Source organism: Falco cherrug, chromosome 7 (genome assembly GCF_023634085.1).
Source record: "Falco cherrug isolate bFalChe1 chromosome 7, bFalChe1.pri, whole genome shotgun sequence".
Lineage (NCBI taxonomy): Eukaryota > Metazoa > Chordata > Aves > Falconiformes > Falconidae > Falco > Falco cherrug.
In genome coordinates, this window is record NC_073703.1 from 22651329 (window position 1) to 22672743 (window position 21415).

General features: G+C 44.2%; 3 protein-coding genes and 2 long non-coding RNA genes across 28 annotated transcripts in view; 2 read left to right on the forward strand and 3 right to left on the reverse strand.

Annotated features, from left to right (window-relative positions):
• The window catches only part of USP3 (ubiquitin specific peptidase 3), a 48597-nt gene extending 46387 nt beyond the window's left edge, over positions 1-2210 (forward strand). For all 5 annotated transcript variants that reach the window (XM_027798112.2, XM_055717286.1, XM_014287362.3 and 2 more), the window contains exon 15: positions 1405-2210. In XM_027798112.2, coding sequence (XP_027653913.1) covers positions 1405-1570 — 166 coding nt within the window. In that variant the 3' untranslated portion in view covers positions 1571-2210. The remainder of the gene's footprint in view (positions 1-1404) is intronic.
• A 3980-nt stretch (positions 2211-6190) lies between these two features.
• On the reverse strand, positions 6191-10507 carry LOC129736570 (uncharacterized). The gene is made up of 2 exons (XR_008733352.1): positions 8337-10507; positions 6191-7460 (listed from the first exon to the last, which is right to left on the reverse strand). It is a non-coding gene; the product is annotated as an uncharacterized LOC129736570 (long non-coding RNA).
• Positions 7410-12772, forward strand: FBXL22 (F-box and leucine rich repeat protein 22). The gene is made up of 2 exons (XM_005434123.4): positions 7410-7744; positions 10367-12772. Exons 1-2 carry the CDS (start codon positions 7410-7412, stop codon positions 10710-10712), a joined length of 681 nt encoding a protein of 226 aa, XP_005434180.1. The 3' UTR covers positions 10713-12772.
• Positions 11961-17287, reverse strand: LOC129736571 (uncharacterized). Its single transcript, XR_008733353.1, has 2 exons — positions 16077-17287; positions 11961-15649 (listed from the first exon to the last, which is right to left on the reverse strand). It is a non-coding gene; the product is annotated as an uncharacterized LOC129736571 (long non-coding RNA).
• A 909-nt stretch (positions 17288-18196) lies between these two features.
• HERC1 (HECT and RLD domain containing E3 ubiquitin protein ligase family member 1) overlaps positions 18197-21415 on the reverse strand; it is a 109822-nt gene continuing 106603 nt past the window's right edge. For all 20 annotated transcript variants that reach the window (XM_055717265.1, XM_055717266.1, XM_055717267.1 and 17 more), the window contains 3 exons: positions 21090-21242; positions 19781-20086; positions 18197-18860 (listed from right to left, as the gene is read on the reverse strand). In XM_055717265.1, coding sequence (XP_055573240.1) covers positions 18675-18860; positions 19781-20086; positions 21090-21242 — 645 coding nt within the window. In that variant the 3' untranslated portion in view covers positions 18197-18674. The remainder of the gene's footprint in view (positions 18861-19780; positions 20087-21089; positions 21243-21415) is intronic.

Sequence of the window (21415 nt, forward strand, 5' to 3'; positions counted from 1 at the left end):
TTTCTGTGAACACCCACTGGCAGTCCTTGGGAGTAATGACTACAAGTGTGAGGCAGAATGAAAATGAAAATAGTCTCGTTCCTCTAGGAATGGAAAGCCTTAAAGCAACGGAGTAAATCAAGTTAACGCCTCATTTTGAAATTCTTAGTACAAAGCAGAAATACTTTTTCCTGTTTTTACTCAGTTTGAAAGGTGCACGTGCCTTAATGCTGAGAGTGTGTGCGCGTGTTGGGAACCACTGGAAGCCAAGACTGGCACAGTGAAGGCAGTTATCCCGTATTGCCTGCAGTCCCGCAGGAGTGAACACTCAATAGGCTGCCGCAAGGCTGGCTGGTGTTCATATTTTGAAGTAAAGCTGCCGGGTGTGGTTTTGATTCCCCCCCTGCATCCTTTCTCCAGCCCTGGACGGATCCGTTGAGAGTAACGGTAGTGGGGACAAGACACCTGTTTATCCCGAGAGAAACACGGTGGTGGTGGTTGGGCAGCCACTCTGCGGGTGTGAGCTGTGAAAGGAGTTTTCTCAGAGTAACTAAACCCCATTAATCAAAACCTTGCGGATACCTGAATTTAATTCAAAGATACCAGACCAGTTCTGTCCAGGAAGCCCCTCTTGCTTTCCCTGGAGGAGTGGTCTGGACTCTTAGAAAGACGTGACTAGTAAAGGCAGCCCCGACAGCGCGCAGTGCCTCTCACTGGTGCTTCAGTCGTTGGAAAAGTCTATGGACAGCAAAGGAAAGCTGGTCGTGGTTATACTGGAATTAGATGGTTGGAAACATCGAGTGTGTGTTGTAAGGTGAAAGCAAGCCTTATCTTGGGGTGGCAGGGTAATGAAAATCGATGGAGTTGTAGTTCTGGTGTGTTAAGACTCTTATTTAAGAGATTATGGCTCTAAGACGTGGATTGGTTTAAGATGAACTTGAAAATTTTTCTTCTTGGTATTCTGGGATTAGTTTTGCTGTGAGTGCTTTTGACTGTATTTAGACTCTGTTCCTGTCACTAGACTGAAATGGGGAAGATTCCTGAAAACAGCGTAGCCAAGTTTTTAGAGCTAGTGCTTGAATCGCAACAGATAAACAGACTTGATTTTACGTAGGCAAACGTTGAAGTTCAGTGTTGCAAGCAGCCTTGCACAAAAACTGTGGGATGCGAATGAATGAATACAAAAAGCCCTTTTAACTCATCCCAGTAAGTGACCATTTTATTTAACGTGAAACTTAAGTTTGGAGAACTTTGAGCCCCACAGGTTAAGAAGGGAAGCATCTTACCAGCTCTTGTGGAGGGCTGCCAGTGGCTTTCTTCCTCTGGTTCCTGCAAGTGTCTTAGCCCTAATAGCAAATGCGTCAGGGAACGGGCTGCTCTGCCTCCTTCTGATTGTCCTTTCTCTCCCCCTTCCCCCCGCGACAGCGTTGGCTCTGGACATTACACTGCATACGCAGCTCACGAAGGCCGCTGGTTCCATTTCAACGACAGTACTGTAACTCTGACCGACGAGGAGACTGTGGTAAAGGCCAAGGCCTACATCCTCTTCTACGTGGAACGGCAAGCCAAATCTGGATCAGATAAACTTTAATACCTCCTTTAATTCTTACTTATCAAGTCCACCGGACAAAACATTTCCATTTTTCCATAAATACTTGATCCAAGACTATTAATTTCATTGTGCACTTTTCAATTTCCTCTTGTGGGTTTTAGTTTTGTTGTGTCAATGGTAGCATTTGACTTACTGAACTTGGACACAAACTAACTTTTTTTTAGTTATACCAGAAAACCTCAGCAGATTTTGATTTGCTGCTTTAGTCGTGATAACTCAATTTTTATATATATAGTTTCATGAAATAGTTATTTGACTTTTTTATATTAATGTTTTCAGTTCTCACTTTCTAAAGGCACATTTACATCAGAGAAGCTTTCTGTCCTCCTTACAAGCAAGATAAATGTGCTTCTGATTATGAAGAGCAATACAACTTCATGCTGTTCTTACAGCTGTTACGTAGATATGATTTAATCTCTTCAAATTAAGGAATTGTTTGCACGTATTATTTTCCCTCGTGCAAGAAACTAAACCGTGACCTCTGAGCAATCATTCTTTGTCTGCAGGAGAGAGGAGATGTGGCATCATTAAATAGACCAGGTAATTGCTGCTGTATTGGTGTGTATTCAGGCTGCTGACTTTCAGGAATCATTGTAAATAAACAGTTGGTTCAATTGTATCAATACTGCAGTTTAATTCAAGTATTCCCCACATACGCTCTGCCCTTCCCCCCTTCAAATTTTTTAAAATTATCTTAAAATATATACATGTCTCTAAATTGCATTGAGATTTTAAGTTTTTGTAACTGAACCTGAATTGCCTTAAGACTAGGCTGTCATCCTGAAATGTGATCACAAACACTTCCTTGCTTGAAAACTTGAGGGAGTTCCTGGTGACGGGCCCCAGCCCTCCTTCCTGCTGGGAACGGGGAGCACAGCCCCGAAGCCCGGGGTCTGTGAGAACAGGCTTAGGTCTAAGCACAGCTCCTGTCTGCTAAATGCCTGCAGTTCACTTAAAACTGAGTGGGAGCGGAGGGTGTTCAGCCGCGTGGCGTGACAGCTGGTCCAGCAGCTCAAGGGAGGACGCTCAGCGTCACAGCGTGGCCGGCCCGACGGCTGGTGACGAGCCGAGGCTGCTGCGGACGGGAGCAGACTCGGGTAGCTGTAGTAGTTACGCATTGGCCTTGGGGGGGGGTGTCTGTATTTACCTTCTCTAGGCAAAAGCTGGAGGCATGATACAGTTTTTAAAACTTGGCTATGTAATGGGCAAAGACTTCTATTAAAAAAAAATAGAGTAATTTTAGCTGTTCTGGAGAGTGGAAATCAGCAAATAAGATTTAAAAAAGGGGGACAGGAAAACCAGTACTGCAAAAGCCAAGAACCCCAAGAGAACCCTGAAATTTGGCCAATGCCGAATTTCCATTCCCTTCCGCAGCCCCGCCCTTCCAGCCCGCTCCCACGTGCCTAGCAAGGAACTGGGCAGCAGGAATCTCAGAGGCGTGGTAGTTAAGAGAAGAATTTACTTAACGCAAATAAACAGCGCCTTTCTGTTACTGTGGTAACAGTAAAACACGAAAGAACTCAAGTAAAATGTGACTACCCTTCTTAGTTAATGCTTCTGAAAGACCTTTTAGCACGTAGCGCAGTTGTCCCTAGGGATTGTACCACAGCTCAGCCTGGTGCTCAGGGAGTACGCGTCACTTCCCTGCCATGGGTTCCCTGCTGGCTGTACACCGATAAGTACAAAGAGAAATCACAATCGGGTGGTTTCCAGAATGTCATTTTTGTAGATTTTTTCACAGCATCTTAAGCCAGGAAGGAGAGAAATTGGCTCAATACAAAACTGCAGAATGCATTCAGCATTGCTAATGGTGTATGACTATGTAAACTGTACGCTAGTTAAAATCTTATTGTGATTATTGATACCTTAAGTGACATATATAAGGATGTCTTCTTTTACTGAAATTGAACAATAAATAGAAGTATTCATTGCTTTGAATTGTAGATAGTTTGTCACCTGCCATTTCTGCGTTTCTTGCAGCCCAGTAGGTAGCTGTCACCGTTGCCCCAGGCAGAATCCCCTGGTTGCGCAGGCGAGGGCAGTGTCCTGCCGCGTCACCCTGCAGGGCAGCCGTACTGCTCCCACCTAGATTCCACCTGCAGCTGTGTTTTGTCTGCGTGCTACTTGGATCGGATTCCTTTAGCATTTTAGTTTTGAGAATATGAAGCTTAAAATATACAACTCGCTACAGGCCAGAAGCAGTTTAACTTGAGTAGTCATTAGTCAGGTGTCTCGGTGTTCTCGCAAACCAGTGATGTAAATGTGCCTTTCTGTATTTATAGAAACTTCAATTTGTAATCTTCAGCAACGTTCACTTATTTTAAGCGGCTTCTACTTCTCCAGTTAATTTGTTGGGTCAGTTATGTTCCCACTTTGGTATTTCCTTGCAGTACCGTTTGCTCTGTAGGGCCAAGGTCGCCCGCAGGGGCCGGGCGAGCCGCAGCCATGGGAGCACGATGCAATCCCGTCACGCTTGTTCTCGCGGCAGGTGGTGACACAGACTCAGCCATATGCTTTGCTGGAACAAGTACATTGTCAATCCTTTCCTAATTTAACTTTCTCACACTGCAAACCCAGATGGACAGTATGAACAGTTTGTTGTGGCAACACAAGTATTTCTCTTCCTGGTGGAGAACTTTGCTTATCCACTGTATTCTATTCAGTGTGGTGTTGAAAAGAAAAAGAAGTAACTGAGCACTGAACCAGTAACATATACTGCACCTGGCCTAGTATTACATTTTTAACCTTGTATATCCTATATTTATCTACTAGCTTGGGGCAGGAGGGGGTGGGGGCGGGGGGTATCATTTCATTCAAGCCAAATGTTTCTTTTCTACTTACTGCTGATAATAGTACACACTAACTGGCAAGATTTTTTTTTCTTGCTTGTGACTGCTCCGCAAGCAACAACTGCTCTCTACAGTTCAGACTTGCATATTTTTCACCAAAATGTGTCTGATCAAAGGTTTTCCTTTTGTCAGTAATGTTCAGCCGCGTATACAACTGGAGACAAGATTTACGTAAAACAAAACTGCAAAACGTGCAGCGCTCGGAACACGGCGCCAGCAGGGTGGCGGATGGGGGGGCTGCGAGGCGCAGCGCCGTGCAGATTGCTCAGGCCCCTACAAAGGGAGCTGCTCCTCATGCTGTAGCAGAAGGTGCTGCTCAGGTGCACCAGGTGTCAGCAGGAGAGCAGAGAACTTTCAGAGAGGCAGGGACAGCGGCCCTGTCAAAAGCAGGCGGCCATCCGTCGGGGTTTTGCAGAATCGATGGAAAGCGTAACGCGTGTTGTTCAGAAGTTTCCCCCACAATGTTTCATTACTGATGTGTCTGTGTCTTACCGATGAGGTAATCAGCACCTTGAAAATTGATTCCAATGTGCTTTAGGATATCCTCAAGTACTGTAGTGCCATAGTTGTAATTGTTTACCATTAAAATCTAGTGTGTAATTTTCAGTGAGGATTACTGACTGTGCTCATCTTGTGTGTTTCTGGAGCATTTCCAGGTTGAATATGAATTATATCTCATTCACACAGTGTGTTTATGGAAAATGTGCCATTAAAGTATCTCCTTTCCTTAGAAAATGAAGCTCCTCTTGTCCTTCTAGGGCCTTGCAGAACATGATGACTTGTTAATCCTTTGAACAGAAATGGCAGAGTGCTTTACCTTGTGCTGGGGAAAACAAAACAAAGCAAACTGAAGTGTTCCCGCTATTTAACGCTGCTCCCAAAACCAAAACGAGGCCTTGGTGTTCAATTTTAAAGGGCCTTGTCAGCCAACAGCCGTTAATGTTGATACCAGATTGTGGCGTTTGCGTCCTCTGCATGGTAAGAGTCCACCCTGGCACTGGTATCCTCGTCATTCAAGTTTGCTTGCCGGTTGCCTTTTTTATTTATAAATAATTCTCCTGCACATACCGCAACTCCAAGCCATCTCAACTCTTTACACCTGCTCAGGAACGAAGGTAAGTTCCGAAGGCTAGAGGGACGCTCGTGTGAGCGAAGCCCAGCCGTGCTGGCCCCCTTTCTAGCCGCTGGTTCCCAGGGCCGGGGGGATGGGCTGGCCACCAGCTCTTCTTGCCCCTTGGTGGGGCATCCCCGCCTGGCTGCAGCCTGCCAGGAGCGGGATCTCCTCCTCAGCTCTGGGAAAATAGTAAATGACAAAGGATACGAAACCGAAAGACTGGCAATTGTTAAGCACAGCTTACTGTTATATAGTAGAAAATTACTAACTCTAAAGAATTAAACAGATCCACAACCGCTGCTTCTTTGCGTCACTGTGCGTCGGCATATGCAGCACTCAGGCACAGATAGGAGCTAAAATAATTGTTGCAGACTGCAAGTGAATTTAAAATGTCTGTTTTTCAGAGCTGAATTTCAGACTGCATTCACGGGGTAAGAAGGAAAAGAGAAACTCTGGTCCCACTCAACTCTGTCATATATTGAAACAAACCCAATTAAAATGCGGCTAAGTAAAATCCGGCTACTAAACCCATGCAAGCCGCCTGAGAAACCCCTGCAGCGCGCCTTGCTGTTCCCAGCTACGGGGCAGTTGAATGTGTTTTCTTGTATTAACACCAGAGAGAAGACAGACGTGAAATCCCTTGATCTCAAGCATTTTTATTGCACAAACGTTAAAGTGATAGGGCTGTTCATTGTTGCTTTTAATTCTGACCTGCCCTTTGCTGCAGCTTTATTTTTCTTCTAGGAGAACTGGAAAACAAGCACTTGCCCTCTTAAAACCGATTCTCTAGATCCTTTTCCCACCAACATTTCCAAGTCGATGGTAGCAGAACTGAACCTGTCACACCCCTCAGGGCGACGTGTACAGCCAGGGCTGCGGGCAGAGCCTGCGGGTGGCTGGGGGGGACCGGCTGCCTGGGCTGTTCACACCCCACGGGCAGGGAGCTGCTCCAGAGCCCGATGCTTGTCAGCTGGAGTGCCTGACGTGTCTGTGTGTAGGTGGCTCTGTCCGTTGGCGTCTGCCTGTTGCACTGATGTCCATGTTTGTTGGTGGCCTTTGGTGCCTGCTGGTGTCCATGTCTCGCTGCTGGTGTCTGCCTGTTGGTGCTCATTGGTGCCGGTTTGTGCCTGTTCGTGTTGGTGGTTGGTGCCTGTTGTTGACTGCTTGTGACTGTTGGTGCCCGTGTCCGGCTGTTGCTGTCTGTGGGTTTGCCCAGGTTTCTGTGCGTGTGTTTGTCGGTGGGGCTGTCTGTGTTTTAAAGCACCCTGGGAATGTTGCAGCACCTTTTACAAGCCGTTTGCGAAAGGTCATTACCCAGTGTAACAGCCCCCAGCCGTGATGCAGAAGGGGAAGCTTGGCCGCAGCAGCACCAGCAGAGCTGCCAGGGGCTGCGCCAGGGGCTGCGCCAGGGGCTGCGCGCTGCAGTCCCCGACCTGCTGCTGCCCAGGAAGCCAAAGCCTCCAGCGGGGAAGGCTGGCACCGCTCTGCCTTGCAGCTGCAGCTACACCCCCCACCCCCACCCCATTCAGTAACTCAGCACAAGAACTTCGCTGAACATCGGGAGCGCCCACAGCAACAACAAATCCCTTTTAAGGAAGCATTTCATGGCCGTCAAGTACTGCGGCTCTACATGCCCATCCCATTCCCTTGCAGGAACAGAGCAAGAGTTGCATGCATTCGTGTTTCTTTTCCTTTCCCCGTTCTTAGCTTCTGCACCAGTTGTTCGCCAAAAATAAACACCGTTCCACAACCATATATGTGCAACAGCCTTCTGGTGATTGTCAGCCCCCTCCGGCACTGCCGTGATTCCACACGGCCAGGAGACTGTCGGCTTTCTAACACGCTCTGAGGGGCTATGCACATAACCCAGCTGAATCGGGAATGCCTTTTACATCTGTTTTCTTTTCTGGACAAAAATAGTAGGAAAAGTTTAGCAAAAACATGTCACAAGTTGCTAGAAGTGTTTCAGGATCCTGTACTGTGGCCTTTGTTGAACTTTCACTCTCCAGTGGAACTAAAGAAGGATAATTTTCTCCTGGGACCTGCTTTAAAATACTTATCCATCTGCTGGTATTCAGAGAGAGTCAAGGTGTGTAACATTGAGGACTGGATGAAAAACAATTTCCAGAAAGACTTCTGTAACAGGCACGAAAACACTGTCAATGATTTCTTACTAGAAGTTTGCAACAGGTATGTTCTTTGAGTGTGAAACTCTACATCTGCTGTAAAGGTTAACTGCCTTGAAATGAGAGAATTGAGAGCTATTTACTCCATACATCCTACCTGAAATGGAGCATTAAGTACGTGAGTGCTTTGGCTTTGCAGTCTGATTGCAGCGTGAAGTTAGTTTTACAGTGGCAGTAGCATATACTGCATATCGACTTTCCTTAACCCTATTTTTTTCCTTGTTTGTTTTTGAAAAAAAGAGTAATACGGGGAAGTGCAACACTGCCTACTAAATGGCTGCTTAACTGAAACGTGCCATTCTGGCAGTGCAGAGCACTGGGGGGGGGGCGGGGGGGCACGGGCTAGAGGGAAGGCATGAGTTCAAATAGCAAATACATGTCACAACAAAACCAAGTTAATTAAACATGTTACCAAACACCAAATTTGTTTCATTCTAAGAAGTAAGTATTGCTTTTATACTGAAATTTAACTCTTAGCTTTTTATAAACTACAGTAAAGGAAAAGAATTATCACTGTGGATGGGTACACAGCATTTCTTGTAAGAGCTTTACTGCTACAAAACAGCTTTAAAGAAAAAAAAAAAAAGTTAAATTACCTTAGGAGCAGCAAACGGGGTAGGGCCAACCCTAGTGTTTTAGTACCACCAGGGACGGTTGCCATCGTAGATGGGAGCTGAAAGGGGCATGTCGGTGCCCACCCTGCCAGGGCAGGGCTTTGTGCCACAGCGCGGAAGGCAGAAAGCTCTGTTTAGCAGCGGCAATTTAAACCCCGGCAAATTAGAGGATACTGCGAGCACATGGTGTCCTGGTGAGAACCGGCAGCGGTGCAGGCTCAAAACAAGGACTGAAATGTAGGTTCAAACCAGAACGTTAAGTTGCAAGTAATACAGTTCAGAAGTAACTGTTCCAGAACAAACTGATAGAAAAGTTTGGGTTAATTAGCAGAGCATCATTAGGAAGCACTTCTGTGCCTAAAAGGAGGGTATTGGGTGATGCACTCTCTCATTTTGGCACTAGGTTGCCTACCACAATGCCAGACTTTAACTATTTCCACTTTTTTGCCATCACAAATGAGGATTCAGAAAGGGGACACAACCACAGGTCTGCAGAAACAGTTTAACATTTAAATGCTTTTCTCTGCGATCTCAAAGCCTCTCAAAATCCAGCAAAGGCCTTTCAGCCTTAACGTGGGTTTGCTTCCACTAGTTACTGAATTCTTAAAAATTACACTGACACTCACCCCCCCCGCGCACCTCATCCACTTTAGCCTTCCTAAGATAAGTTCCTGCCTTTTTTTTTTTTTTTCCCCCACTGAAAGCATTTCCATCTAAACAAAATCCCTAGCGTTCTGTGCAAAGAAGAATGCAAATTAAATATCCAGCTTTTCCCCCCGACCCTGGAGTACTTTCACTCTGTGGATGAAGTCACAGAGATGGCAGATTGGAGCCCTTCTGAACTTCGCCTGCTCTAAACCACGGGCTTTTCTAACTGTTCCTGAGGGTAAAGGAAAAGGGGGGCTGGGGGGACGACCACGCTGACAGCAGCACACTTTACTCCCCCTGCTCCAAAGGTGAAGTCAAGCAGCAGTGGGGGGATGGGCTGGGGTGCAGAGACGGGAACGTACCATGTACCAGTTTTAAGGACAAACGAACACGCCGCAGCCGTGGCAGAGCCCCTTCTTCGCTCCCACTGCCCTTGCACACCCACCCCGACACGGGCTCCGAGCACGGATGTGTTCACAGCAACCGCACAGCTCCTACGGGGGGAGGCAGGCGAACCGCTCTGCCCGGGGGTCTCCCAGGCTTGGTGCTGGCGCTGCACCAGCACGGCCCGCAGCAGCCCCGGCTAACGGACACCAGGCTGCACCGCGCTGACCGGGCGGGAGCGGAACCGTGCTCGCTCTGCGAAGGCTTGGCAGGGTGGCGCGCAGGGGCCCTGCACGCGGAGCTGCCTTGCTCCCGTTTGCCACCCACGGACGGGGAGTCGGAGCCAACACCGTGACTAGGAGCAGCCCTTCGCTGTGCTCTCCCCATCCGCCCAAGCCACAAAAAGGAAGCTTTTGAAATTTGCTGCGTCATTGTTTACCAGTAGCATTTTTACCGTTTTCAGTGATTTGAAGGAAGGTTTAAGACCTGTTTGGGGTTCGAGCATCAACACTCTTAGCTGGCATCTATTAAGTACATCCAGGGAGCTGAAACACACCCATTAATCCCCATAGAATCAGGAGTGGAAGTGTCTTACTTGCCCATGCTCGGCTCTTCATTCAGTTGTCCTCACACTCATCCTGACCTGAGTCCTCGCCCACGTGCTGCGCTCGGAGAAGCGCGGCACCATGCACCGCCTTCCAAAAACCAACGCAGCTGCAGCTGAAATAGGCGCCTACCTCCCCTTCCCCACCACACCGAGGTACCGACATACGGACACACAAGGCAAAGGTAAGCCTCACGACCAGCAGAGCTCAGCGTTAAGGCCTACATACGCCCCCACCTGCTCGTGCCACCTTACCCCTCCCAATGGAAGAGGATGTATTTTTCTACCTTTCATATTTACTCTTGACTATACTAGCTTCTTCAAGCTCTATTACGTATTTTCCCCCTTGTCTCACCTGTAACAATCGTGTTTTCAGATGTCCAAACCTGCTATCTGTGACCCTCGCTGGGTGTGGCCACGTTACAGATGAGTGCATCTTGCTGCTTCTCAAGAACTGCCCAAACCTCAAGACACTCAAACTGGAAAACTGTGTGCGGATCACAGACCAGACACTAGCAGCAGTGACCCTCTACGGGGGATCATTGCAAACGCTCCATGTGGATTTCTGCCGGAACATAACACAGACTGGTCTTGAAAAACTCAGAGAAAAATGTCCTTTGGTAACGCTGAGAGCGGACAGAAGCGCTAACATGATTCCAGACAATAAACCAGAAAAAAAGTCGATGCTTGAAAAGGCATCAAGGAAATGGGTTCAGTTTTAAGTGCAACAAATTGTGTAACGTGTAATCGGTCAGTGTGAGTATCTTACTCCACTCCCACTCTCCTCTTGGGTAGCACTGCTGCAAGGAACTGCATTCTGGTTTAAGTCCAAACAAATGGCTGATACATTTTGTAAAGGCTGCACAAAGGCATGCTTCTCCACCAGGATGGTCTTAAAGAAAAAAAACTGTTTTCTTTCTGTTATTCCTTGAAACTGGAAAGACGCGCGTTGCTGTCACAAACGCTAGGTCTGATTACGGCTGAGAACTGCAGTTTCGATACCCTCTTGTTGCAGATGACTGGAATGCACCTCACTTGAAAGAGAAGCAGCAGTACGTCTTACTGAGGTACAATAAAATTGAGTTGACAGAGTTCAATAAATTTTGACAAGGTTCAGTTAAGTTCATTAGCAAGGTTCACCTTATTAATTACTGCATGGAAGAAGCATACAAAGGAAAACTGAGTTAGAGTGATTCACACGGAGACCAGAGACACAAACAGTAAGGAAGACCCTCCGGCCGAGTCACGAGGTTCAGAGCGACCCCCCTGCTCCCTGCACTCCTTACGAGCCTAGGCGCGGCTGGATCCAGCCTTAGCCTCGGACTTGGTCAACAGTTTATGTCTTAACGGAAGACACACACACACACAGAGTAAGGAGGACTCTCCTGTGGGGGCACAAGGCTCAGAGTGGACCCCCCTTGCTTTCTAAGCTCCTTCCACAATGGGAAAGGGCATAAAGCCACAGCAGACAGAGCTTGGGTAACTGTATGATCTACACGAATTTCAGGGATATTAACAAACTCAGATTACAGGATGTATATATCCATACGGTCATTCCATCTGCTGAGGCCGATAACTACACCACAGAAGATCTTGCTAGCAAAAGCAGAGCACCTGGCAGCCATCGCCTCCTCGGTGACTCACACCTGTAGCCCGTTTGTCAGGCGTGCTCATTACAGGAGGGCTGCATGGCAATGCAGGCAAAACACAGTCTGACCCTTCGCACGCACTTTGCCAAGACACTGAAAGCTGCCACTGAAGGAAGGGCAGTATGACCGAACGCTAGACCTATAGGAAAAGACAGTGACCTAGAACCTGTAGCTTTAAATGCTACATTGGGAACACACCGCAGTACCGGTCTATATAAGCACCCGTTTCTCACTGCCAAGCACAAAACAAATCGCTATTTTCATCCCAAACCACAAAGCTGTCTCTTTCCTGCATGCTGCTCTGCTACATGGAAAGGAACCTTTTTCTTTTTCTTTTTTTAATGAAAGGTTGCTATGGCATCATCTACAAAATCTGACACCAAAAACTGGCACAGTTTTATTCTGCTGTATAAAATTTGCCTTGGTACAACAGATGGGGATTTGGTCCTGGGATTGAGTACTCGGGACTGGTAACACCATGTTCCAACGGCTTTTGACGCATGTACAGATTTTCACCCAGAAGAGGTAAACATTTCCCAGTGCCACCTTACTGTGTGCCACCTGCACTGCAGTTACCTGTCAACAATTTTAGTTGCCGAGTCTGTCTTGGTGTAATGATACAGAAAAAAAAAATCATTGTGATCATCTAGTTGGAATTACTCAGGTTTCTGTTTGAACCACAGCATGCATTTTTAAAAAGCACCCTGTTGCAAACCCTGTGCTTTGCTCTTATGTGAGAGCATGTCCTCAAATTCCACTTTCTGTTATCTTCCCTTTTGTCTAACAACAAAATTCTGACATGAACTCAGAATTCTGGCTCCTAGAGAGCACACCCCACCCATTCTTGCCGACTCTGCAGCTGAACTTGTATTTACCTTAAATCTCTCTCCCTTGCAACACACTCTGCGGGAGGCCTTTGCGCTTACAAAGGACGGCAGATGGTTAAGTCTGGCTATCGATAGCTGCGTTCCCCCAGAGGGCTAGATGTCAGTTCAGCTTGGACGTCAAACAGAAGGCTGCATACAGACCAGTCTGACAAACACTATGGATCCTGAACAGCTCCAGCTTAAATCACAGCGAAGTCTACAGCAGTTAAAAAAAAAAAAAAAAAAAGGCTTCAAGTTAAAACCTTACATAGAGTAGGAATACCTGAGTGTGTATGTCCTTACAGTTAACGCAAATTTAGAAATATTAACTTTGGGAAATCCTGTTCTGTCCCATAAAGACAGTCAACATTTCTGCTCCAGGGCTGTGTCACTACAAGCTACGTGCATGTACCACAGCGAGCCCGTTTCTCATTTACATGTGGGACTCTGCAATTGTTGGTGATTAATCTTACTGCACTGGTAACAGAACACTGACGATATCTGCTCGTTAAAAGCACACAAAATGGAACTTGCACTGCTGGAACTCACGCAGATCAACACTATCGTGGTTTCAAATGATCTGACAGCTCTGTTGCATTTTAACACTTGTAGCTACAGGTACAGCTTTGCAGACTTACTGCCTGTCTGCCTGCCTTTGAATCCTTTATATGCCCGGAAGACTCCAAGAGCCAGCCTCTCCTCTAAGGAACAGAATTTATGACTTCTTAAAAATGCTGTTTAACAAATTATTAAAAGATTGACACAAATATCTAACATGATACGTGTTCTTCCTTAAAGAACAGTGTGACTGTAGTACCTCTTTAAAACAGAAAGAACGCATGAAAAACTGCCACTGAAGCAAAGCAGACCTTCTTCCCCTCTCACTGGCATCTCAACTGCAGAAACAAGTTCTGAAGTTAGACCTCAATTACCTAGGAACAACTGGTTTGATTTTCCAATTTCTTGCTGTATATTCTTTTTACAATACTGTTGCTCCTTTTATTAAAGATATGTGGAGAAAGCGCTTGGAGTGTCATAATGGGGAACTTGGCTCGGGTGCCACAGGTAGTCCTGAACAGAAAATTTATTTCAACTGATACATTGTCTTTTGTTCATGTTTGAACAGAAAGGAAACATGCTATCAAAATTCCACTTGAAACCAATTTTTACTGCAAGAGTAGTACTGTAAAATTGTATTTCCAATTACTTTCTCTAGGAAGATAAGTTTCGAACAATCTCAGCAGAAATATTTTAGTAGCTTGCATGCCTATGGCTTTTTCTTTCCTCGGCAAGAACCGATGAGCTAGCTATCCTGAAAACATTCTTTATGTGGTGCATCAAAAATGGAAAGAGGACTTTACAGCTCTCACCATAAGTGAATATACTTACTCCTTCTTTCCATCCCGGTTAATTGATCCACAGATATCCTTTGGTACTCTCTAATTTGACTGAGCTAAGAAATAAATCACAGCACTACAGAAACTTAGTCAGAGCTGAAATTCTAGAGAAATACTTGACCAGCGTGACTGTCTGTAAAACACTCACTCAGAAGACAAATTTCATTATCGTATCTTCACATCTTAAGAGATATTTAACGGCACTGTATGACACTGTAATATTCTGGTATTGCATTAACTTATTCCTAAAATTGAGGTAGGACCCTTATGCATTAAAAAGGAAGGAACAAAACTGGAAGCACAGCCAGGAAGGACAAACAGCATTTATAAACCTGGAAAGGAGACTGCTGGGCTAAACATGCTCACTGTGATGTGGAAACTGAGGTGTTGACACAATTCTTACCCTGGATATACAACTAGTGAAAGAACACCAGTTTCACATATTGTTGACAAGTCAAAACAAGGCAGGAATTCCACAGTCACATTAGAAACCCAAGACCTTCTCCTGATGCCAGCTCCCCAAGCGCTGTGATAAAAGATACATGTCTGTAGATGTTAACACGTAACAGATTTTCAAGTAGCTACAAGATATGAAAGCAGGTTTGCATCTGTCAACATATTATTTACGCCTTTTTGCCAGTTTTCTATCAGGATTGTTTTGGGAGTGGTGTGGGGTTTGGGTTTTTTTGGGGGTGGGTGCTGTTGTGGTTTTTTGGTTTACAGAGCTAAAAAGGGTCTTGGAACACTCTCCCACTTGGCTTCTTTGCCTATTTGTGCACAAATGCTCAAGGTCATATTACTTTGCTCCTCCCCTCCCTGAATGGGGATATTTGTTCATGATGTGGTAAAATGTGAACATAGCTGTATCGATAATGTTTTTCAGCATGAATAATACATTTTCTTACTTAGCAATCCAATTAGAAAATTGAGTATGCAACTATTACATTTTACTTAGGGTATTAGGTAAGGATGGAAACATGTTAACCGTTTTCTTTAGTTCCAAGCCATTTGAGTTCCATCAAAGTTCTCTTAAAGTTACTGAAACATTTTTTACTCTTCACAGACCCTAATTCTAACTTACCAGCTATGTAGGGAGGAAGGCTTGTTATCTAGCATTTTATGAAAGCACTAAAAGAAAGGGGACGTAAACCAAGGTGCCTACTTGGAAGCTGCATCTGGTTAACAGGTGCAAATGGCAAACAAGACTTTGTTATCGAAAGTTTGTGCCCTTTCCTGTGCAACAAGGAAAAAGCAACATTCAGAAGACCCTTCAAATTTCCATTGTGATAATATTGCTCGGCTTGGCAAGAAGGTAAAAGAAAATTAAACAAAGCCCTGCACCACAGTGAAACTGCTTGCTTACCAGCAGCGGTATTTTTTGACGTTATACTTCATCACTCAGTCAGAAGAGCTAAATGACAGATCTAAACCAAACTTCCACACCTGACTGGATCACCTGTTCACCTCTTCTCCAGAGAACACTACTGTTCAAGAACACATTCTGCTCTTACCAGTTCTCTCTCAGCATGACGGATGCGCATTCCTCCTCCTGCTGCATTCTAGCTCTGGCGAGGAGCCAACGCTACTACTGCTAGCCCCAGAAAGAGCGGGGCTTCACCCAGTTCCAGTAACTTGCCTATCTCCAGTCACAGGGACTGGCTGCTCATCTTCTCTCAGTGTGGCGTGCCTACCTGTTCCAGAGGGCTGTCCAGCTGCCTGACAGCCCAAAAGGCTAGGGAGGCACTTCCTAGGCGGGAAAGAAAGAAGTAGGAAGAAGCGATTGGGAATACCAGAGATGGCAGAGAAGAAATTACCGAATCCCAGGGTAAAAACAGGATAAGAAACAGAAATTATGGGCTTCAAGAAGCGACAGCCTTATAAACCAGAGACAGCGAGCGCTTCTTGAGAGGTATTTAAGCATACAGCAAAGGTTAGGTACTACTTATGTGCAGCAAAAAATTAGCAACAGCAAATAGTAGTCATGTTCAACAAGGGACCCAGGCTTTTGGCATCGCAGCCATCTATGCAGCACATTACTTCTGTGGCTAAAGCGTTTCAAGCTGGTTTTCTCTAGTTATGCTTAGAATTTAACACTTCTATGCTTACTGTGCCCCTGTATCTCGTATTAATTTGAAAGGGTCTAGATAAACTCATTGTCACACACCTGTTCTCACCTCTGATAGCCCCTGCGTCACGTCCCATGCAGTGCTGGAAGGCAGAAAGGAAACGAGGCACGGCACTCGGGAATGGCTCGCAGCCACCTTGCCACAGCAAACTCTGCCCACTGCAAGGTTCGTTACAAGGCTGGGCTGTGTATTTTTTCTATAAATAACTGCACATACATCCTACTTATACTACTGAATACTGGTAATATTTATTTCCCTTTCTATATGGGGAGAGGTTTGCATACATAAAATACCCTTAAACTGACAAAGTTAGAACTTTCTCAGATGGCCTCCAATAGTAGGACATAATCAGTGTTGTACGTTCGTTATCTTTGAATAAATTATGTATAAGATACATTATGCAAGAAACCTGAACGTGATTCCAGGCTCACTCAGGTGCCTGAGCAACAGAAAAATGTCAAGTAGCAGGTTAAAAGGAATGTATGTGCAATATAATTATGGTAAAAACAAAGAGTAGGATAAAATAAAAATAATTAAGCGCTTGATAAGTTTTAATAATGCTAAGATAGAATATTCGAAGGACAAGCACAACAATAAAAAAGTCTCAATTAAAGCAATCAAGCGCAATCCTTTAATCAACATTAATATCATCATCTTTCACTTCACGGTAAGCTGCCTGCAAAAATACCCCCATCCAAGTAGCCAACTGCATAGTCCATATAAAACTAATTTTTAGGCGCAATTCCATTATTTTCTGTGCCCAATTGAAACAGACTCACAAACTAGTAGCACTAATTCAGACACATAAACGACATATAGCAGGCAATAATGCAGGTTTAATATGGTGTTTTCCCCTTTTACTTTTACCCTTGTGTTTTTTACATATTACACCTATAAATTTAGACCAAGATGTGAACACATGACCCTACACCATAGTGATGTGGCACCAAAATCTCCATCCCATTTGGAACCATAATACATAACGAGGCAGGAAACTAAGCCTGCATGATTTCACAGCCCCAAGTCCATCCTTCTAGAACCGCTGGAAGACCTCCCTCCAGATGTTTCATGTCGCAGTCTGGTTCTTGCTCATAGCTCAAGAACCTTTTGCCTTTTTCATGAGCCAACAACTAGCCCTAACTGACAGAACCCCGCTAGATAAAACCTGGATCTGCAGATTTTTACAGCTGATCAAGTCAGCCCTTTGACCAGTACTAGCTGGCAGCAGTGCACCAGTTTGGTCTCGGGCAGCCGGGAAGTTTCCCCATCAATCCCTGCCAACGTACAACAATCACATGAGGGAAAACAACAGGAATTTCTACCCCTTCTCCAGACTCAGGCGGAGCAGTCTTGTCCCAGGCGAGATGGAGTTAGCAAGCGTTCTCGCTAGCCCTCAGGCCCCGCAGCATCCTCACCAAGGGGTGTGGTGAGAATGGGGACGGGACGAGGGCTGGGCAGCAGTGACCCAGCTGGGGACAGACCCCCCCCTTCTCCTCAGCCCAGGTAACTCCTGAGCACCAAGTGGCAGTTGTGGTCTGAAACAAATCAGTTTTGATAGAGACACTGGGGAATTACCTATTCTACAGCACTTCCCTAACACGGACAAAGGTTTCTTTGCACAGGGCGTTAACATAAACGTTAGGTGCAAGCCACACGCTGCTGGCAGAAACACACCTACAGCTGCAAAGAAAGGAAACCAAACACCTGAAAGTTCCTAAACACAAAGGCGTAACCAAGAACATTTACAAAATCCATAGCCTTGACTACTACCCCCATCACTTTCAATTTCCTTTTTGGTACTCCGATCAGGGATTAACTCCATCAATCTGTACATTAAAAAGGATTTTTTTAACAAAAGAGGTAAAGGTTTCTAAGTCAAGGTGGCAGTATGTTGTTATTGTCAACAACTACTCTTCTGCAGGAGAAAAATGCTTAAATGAAAATCAGGAAGGAACCAAGTCCAATGTTAACTTGTATCAAAGTATGAGGAATAAATAGTGGCATACCCCAAAAAGCAGTACCTCAACGACATTACAAACGCAGAGCACAGTACTACCCATCACGTTCATTGAAGATAAACATTTTAAGATGCTTCAAATGTCACGTCCTGTCTAAACACTGTCCTACTGTAATTTCCTGAGAGAAAATATAAAATGCATACAAGCAACTGATTCTTGAATTTGCTTTATTTTTCTCTGCATAAGGAACCCTGCACAGGCAATTCAAATTAAAACAAAATAAATATGTGAATATTCATGTAAAACTGTCCTTGCTAATGAACAATTATACACAATGTACAACTCTTCATGTTCACTGGGAGGGCTTACAAATGTACTATTCCCAACAAAAATGCACCAAAATGTCTCCATGCAAACTTATCAAAAGTGACCAAAAAAAGGAGAAAAAAAAACTTACCGATCATACTTTTTTTTGTTTTCTTTTTCATTTTTTCTTTTTTACAATCACAGAAAAATAAAAACATCTAATTTTTTGTTACATTTAGAGTAACTAAAATGTGGCCACTGTCTATTAACATCTGGTTTTATGCTCCTAAAACATCTATGGTTACTGTAAAATTATGTCAACAATGAATTGGACTTAGGGCACTATCTGTAGTAAAAGGAAGATGATTTTGTTCACAGAATGTTAATAATCTGTGTCTGAGCCCTCTGCATTGTCCACATTCCGTGAGAGCATATAATTGTCCATATCTATAGACCTGCAATTATTGATTGCATAGCGCAAACGCTCTGCCATGATTAGTTGACTGGAGTAAGGTGGGAGCCTCAGTTGAAAGAAACAAGTCTGTGAGGTAGGCAAGCTGTCGTAAGGCTGTGGAAACGGATAAAAGGTGGGACACTGTTAGGTTTTGAATGAAGCAAAAACCGCAACATAGCCATATTTCATTGCTCCTTCCCTTCCCTGCCATCAATCAACACTTTCACTTTCTATCTCAAAATTCCTTCTAAGCGCAGACTAGCCTCCCTTGTTTACATCACTTGTTTTCATCCTTAAGTATGTGCACAACCACTGCTACCACCTGCTCTTTAAATAGCTCAACCCACTAATGAAATTCAACTATTTGAAAAGTTGATCACACTACTATTTAGCAGCTCACTGGAAGATACCAAGCACCATTCACATTACATACCACAGTGTACCTTAACAGGAGGCAATCTGAGAGACACCTAACTGGAAGACGGCAGTGAAACCACTGTTACCTTAGATTTGGCCAAGTTTTTGATTCATGTAGTTCACAGAAAATGTGTTTCACTGCACAAAACCCCAAAGTAATGCCAAACAAATGCACCCTGTATGTGAAGTAGTACACTGTGAACAGTGGTTTTAAGACGTCAAGAGTTCACATACTATTAGATCATATGTTGCTACTTACAGAAACTTAATTAAAAAAGAGCAAAAATCACTAAATAAAAAGGGATTAAACCAGAAAATGACTGTGGAGAAGTTATAACAGAAGAAGGTTTGTTTCATGTGCAGGAACTTGTCTTGACCTCCAATCATATAATTACAGCAAACACACCGAATGAATTAAGATGCAACTCATGCAGTGTATGTCCCTCTAGTCAATTGAAATGTTTGGTTTTAACGGCTCAGAGCATATCCCATCCCATACTTTCTCTGTAAATTTACAATTATGGAAACCTGTCTCCTACTGCCAAAGGACATAATATATTAAGCAGGAATTTAAAAGAAACAAAAAAAAAAAAAAAAAAAAGAAAACAGCATCTTACCCTATCAACCTTCATTATTTGGAATCGCTGAGAGATATCAGCTGTGTTGGCTGGCAATCGAGATCTTCCTGACACAAACCTCATGAAAAGGACTCTCTCCTCATTTGAAAATTCTTCAAGGGTATGCCAGAACCACTGCACCAGCTGATGCTGCTCATCAACTTCTCTGTACCGCACAACTTTCTTCAGAACTTCAACTGATATTTCTGGCATTCCACAGACCATTTGCTCCAGCTGCTTGGCAGTCAGAAGAGACAGCAAAGGAACTGGAACAATCCAAGACATTCCTTCTCTTACAGCAGCCACCTATTGCCCAAAACCAAAGAAACATTTGAAGTGCAATTGTTTCACCTCTGGCACTCAGCGTACCATCCAAATGCAAAAGTAACATACCAGCTGAGAAATGGGATAAAGACACAGAATTATAGAACATCTGCCAAATACAACCTCCCACACGTGCACCTCCCATAAGGGCTGTTTCCTCTCTCAAAATCCTGAAGAATATTACAGGTATTTTCAATTATAATCACACATTAAAGAATATGTTTTGATACAAAACAGAAGAAGTTAGAAGTACAAGTTAGCAGTACAGATGATGATGGCTAAACCGAAAAACTGTAAACACCACCCGAGTTGCGACAAAGTCATATTTGTAAGAAGACTGTACTTGTTCTAGAAGACTTAGGATCTGGTACCCCTGATGAGAAAGTTCCTTTTCTAATGCAGATAATACCATGCATGCATCTCTATCTTGAGAAAAAGGAAAAGAACTTTCCTAGCATGTAATTAGTATAATGCTTTTGCAAGCTTCACTATACAAACGAGACAATACACAAAAGTATGCAAATGGGTAATGAACACTTCTCAAAACGTTATCATGAAATATTTGTAGTTTCTATGCTAAAGCAGAAGAAGAATAGTTTTAAGTTAAATGTTTGTCAATAATATTTACTATAGCTAGTCTCTACATTGCTGTAATATCTAATCACAGTGCACAGCATGCACAGTTGCAGGTTTTTTTCTCATGAGGGACGGACAGTTGCAGTGGGGCTACTCTAATGAAAGACAAGTTTGGTTTCTAATGCTCTTTTGTCAACTTAGCAATTAGCAAGAAAACCAGGATCAATTTAAAACCAGCTCCCAAAACAGTTGGGAGGCGTGTGTGTGAGGAACCACAGGGACCCAGGTGAGATGCAGAAACCCAGAAACCCAAGCTTTTCTTATTCCCTAATAACTGGAATGGAAACTTGCATAATTCAAAAAGCTGTTGGCATTAACAACAGGGATAGAGTCACAATGAGATTCTTACCTGACGGTCCATTTCATGGAGTCTGTACTCAATTGCCCTCTCCACATACTCTTTCCTGTTTGAAAAGGTAAGTGGGATACTGTTCCCTCCAGGGATTATGGGAACCATCTTACCATCAGCACTTTGGCCAACAAAAGAATCTAAAGGAATCATCTGTTATGCAAAACAGGAAAAGTATGTTCAGTGTCAGTCATTCCAGGGATCCAAATGTACTATTTTACTCTCAGGCACCTAGAACTAAAATAAGATCACAAACTATTCCAAATGGATATCAAGTGCTTGTTTTCCCCAAACCAGACGTTGAATTATATAAATACTGAAGTTAA

Coding starts and splice junctions, on each gene's coding strand:
- FBXL22 (XM_005434123.4), top strand. CDS start 7,410: ATGCACATAACCCAGCTGAATCGGGAATGCCTTTTACATCTGTTTTCT. Junction 7,745..10,366: donor TTACTAGAAGTTTGCAACAG/GTATGTTCTTTG, acceptor TCGTGTTTTCAG/ATGTCCAAACCTGCTATCTG.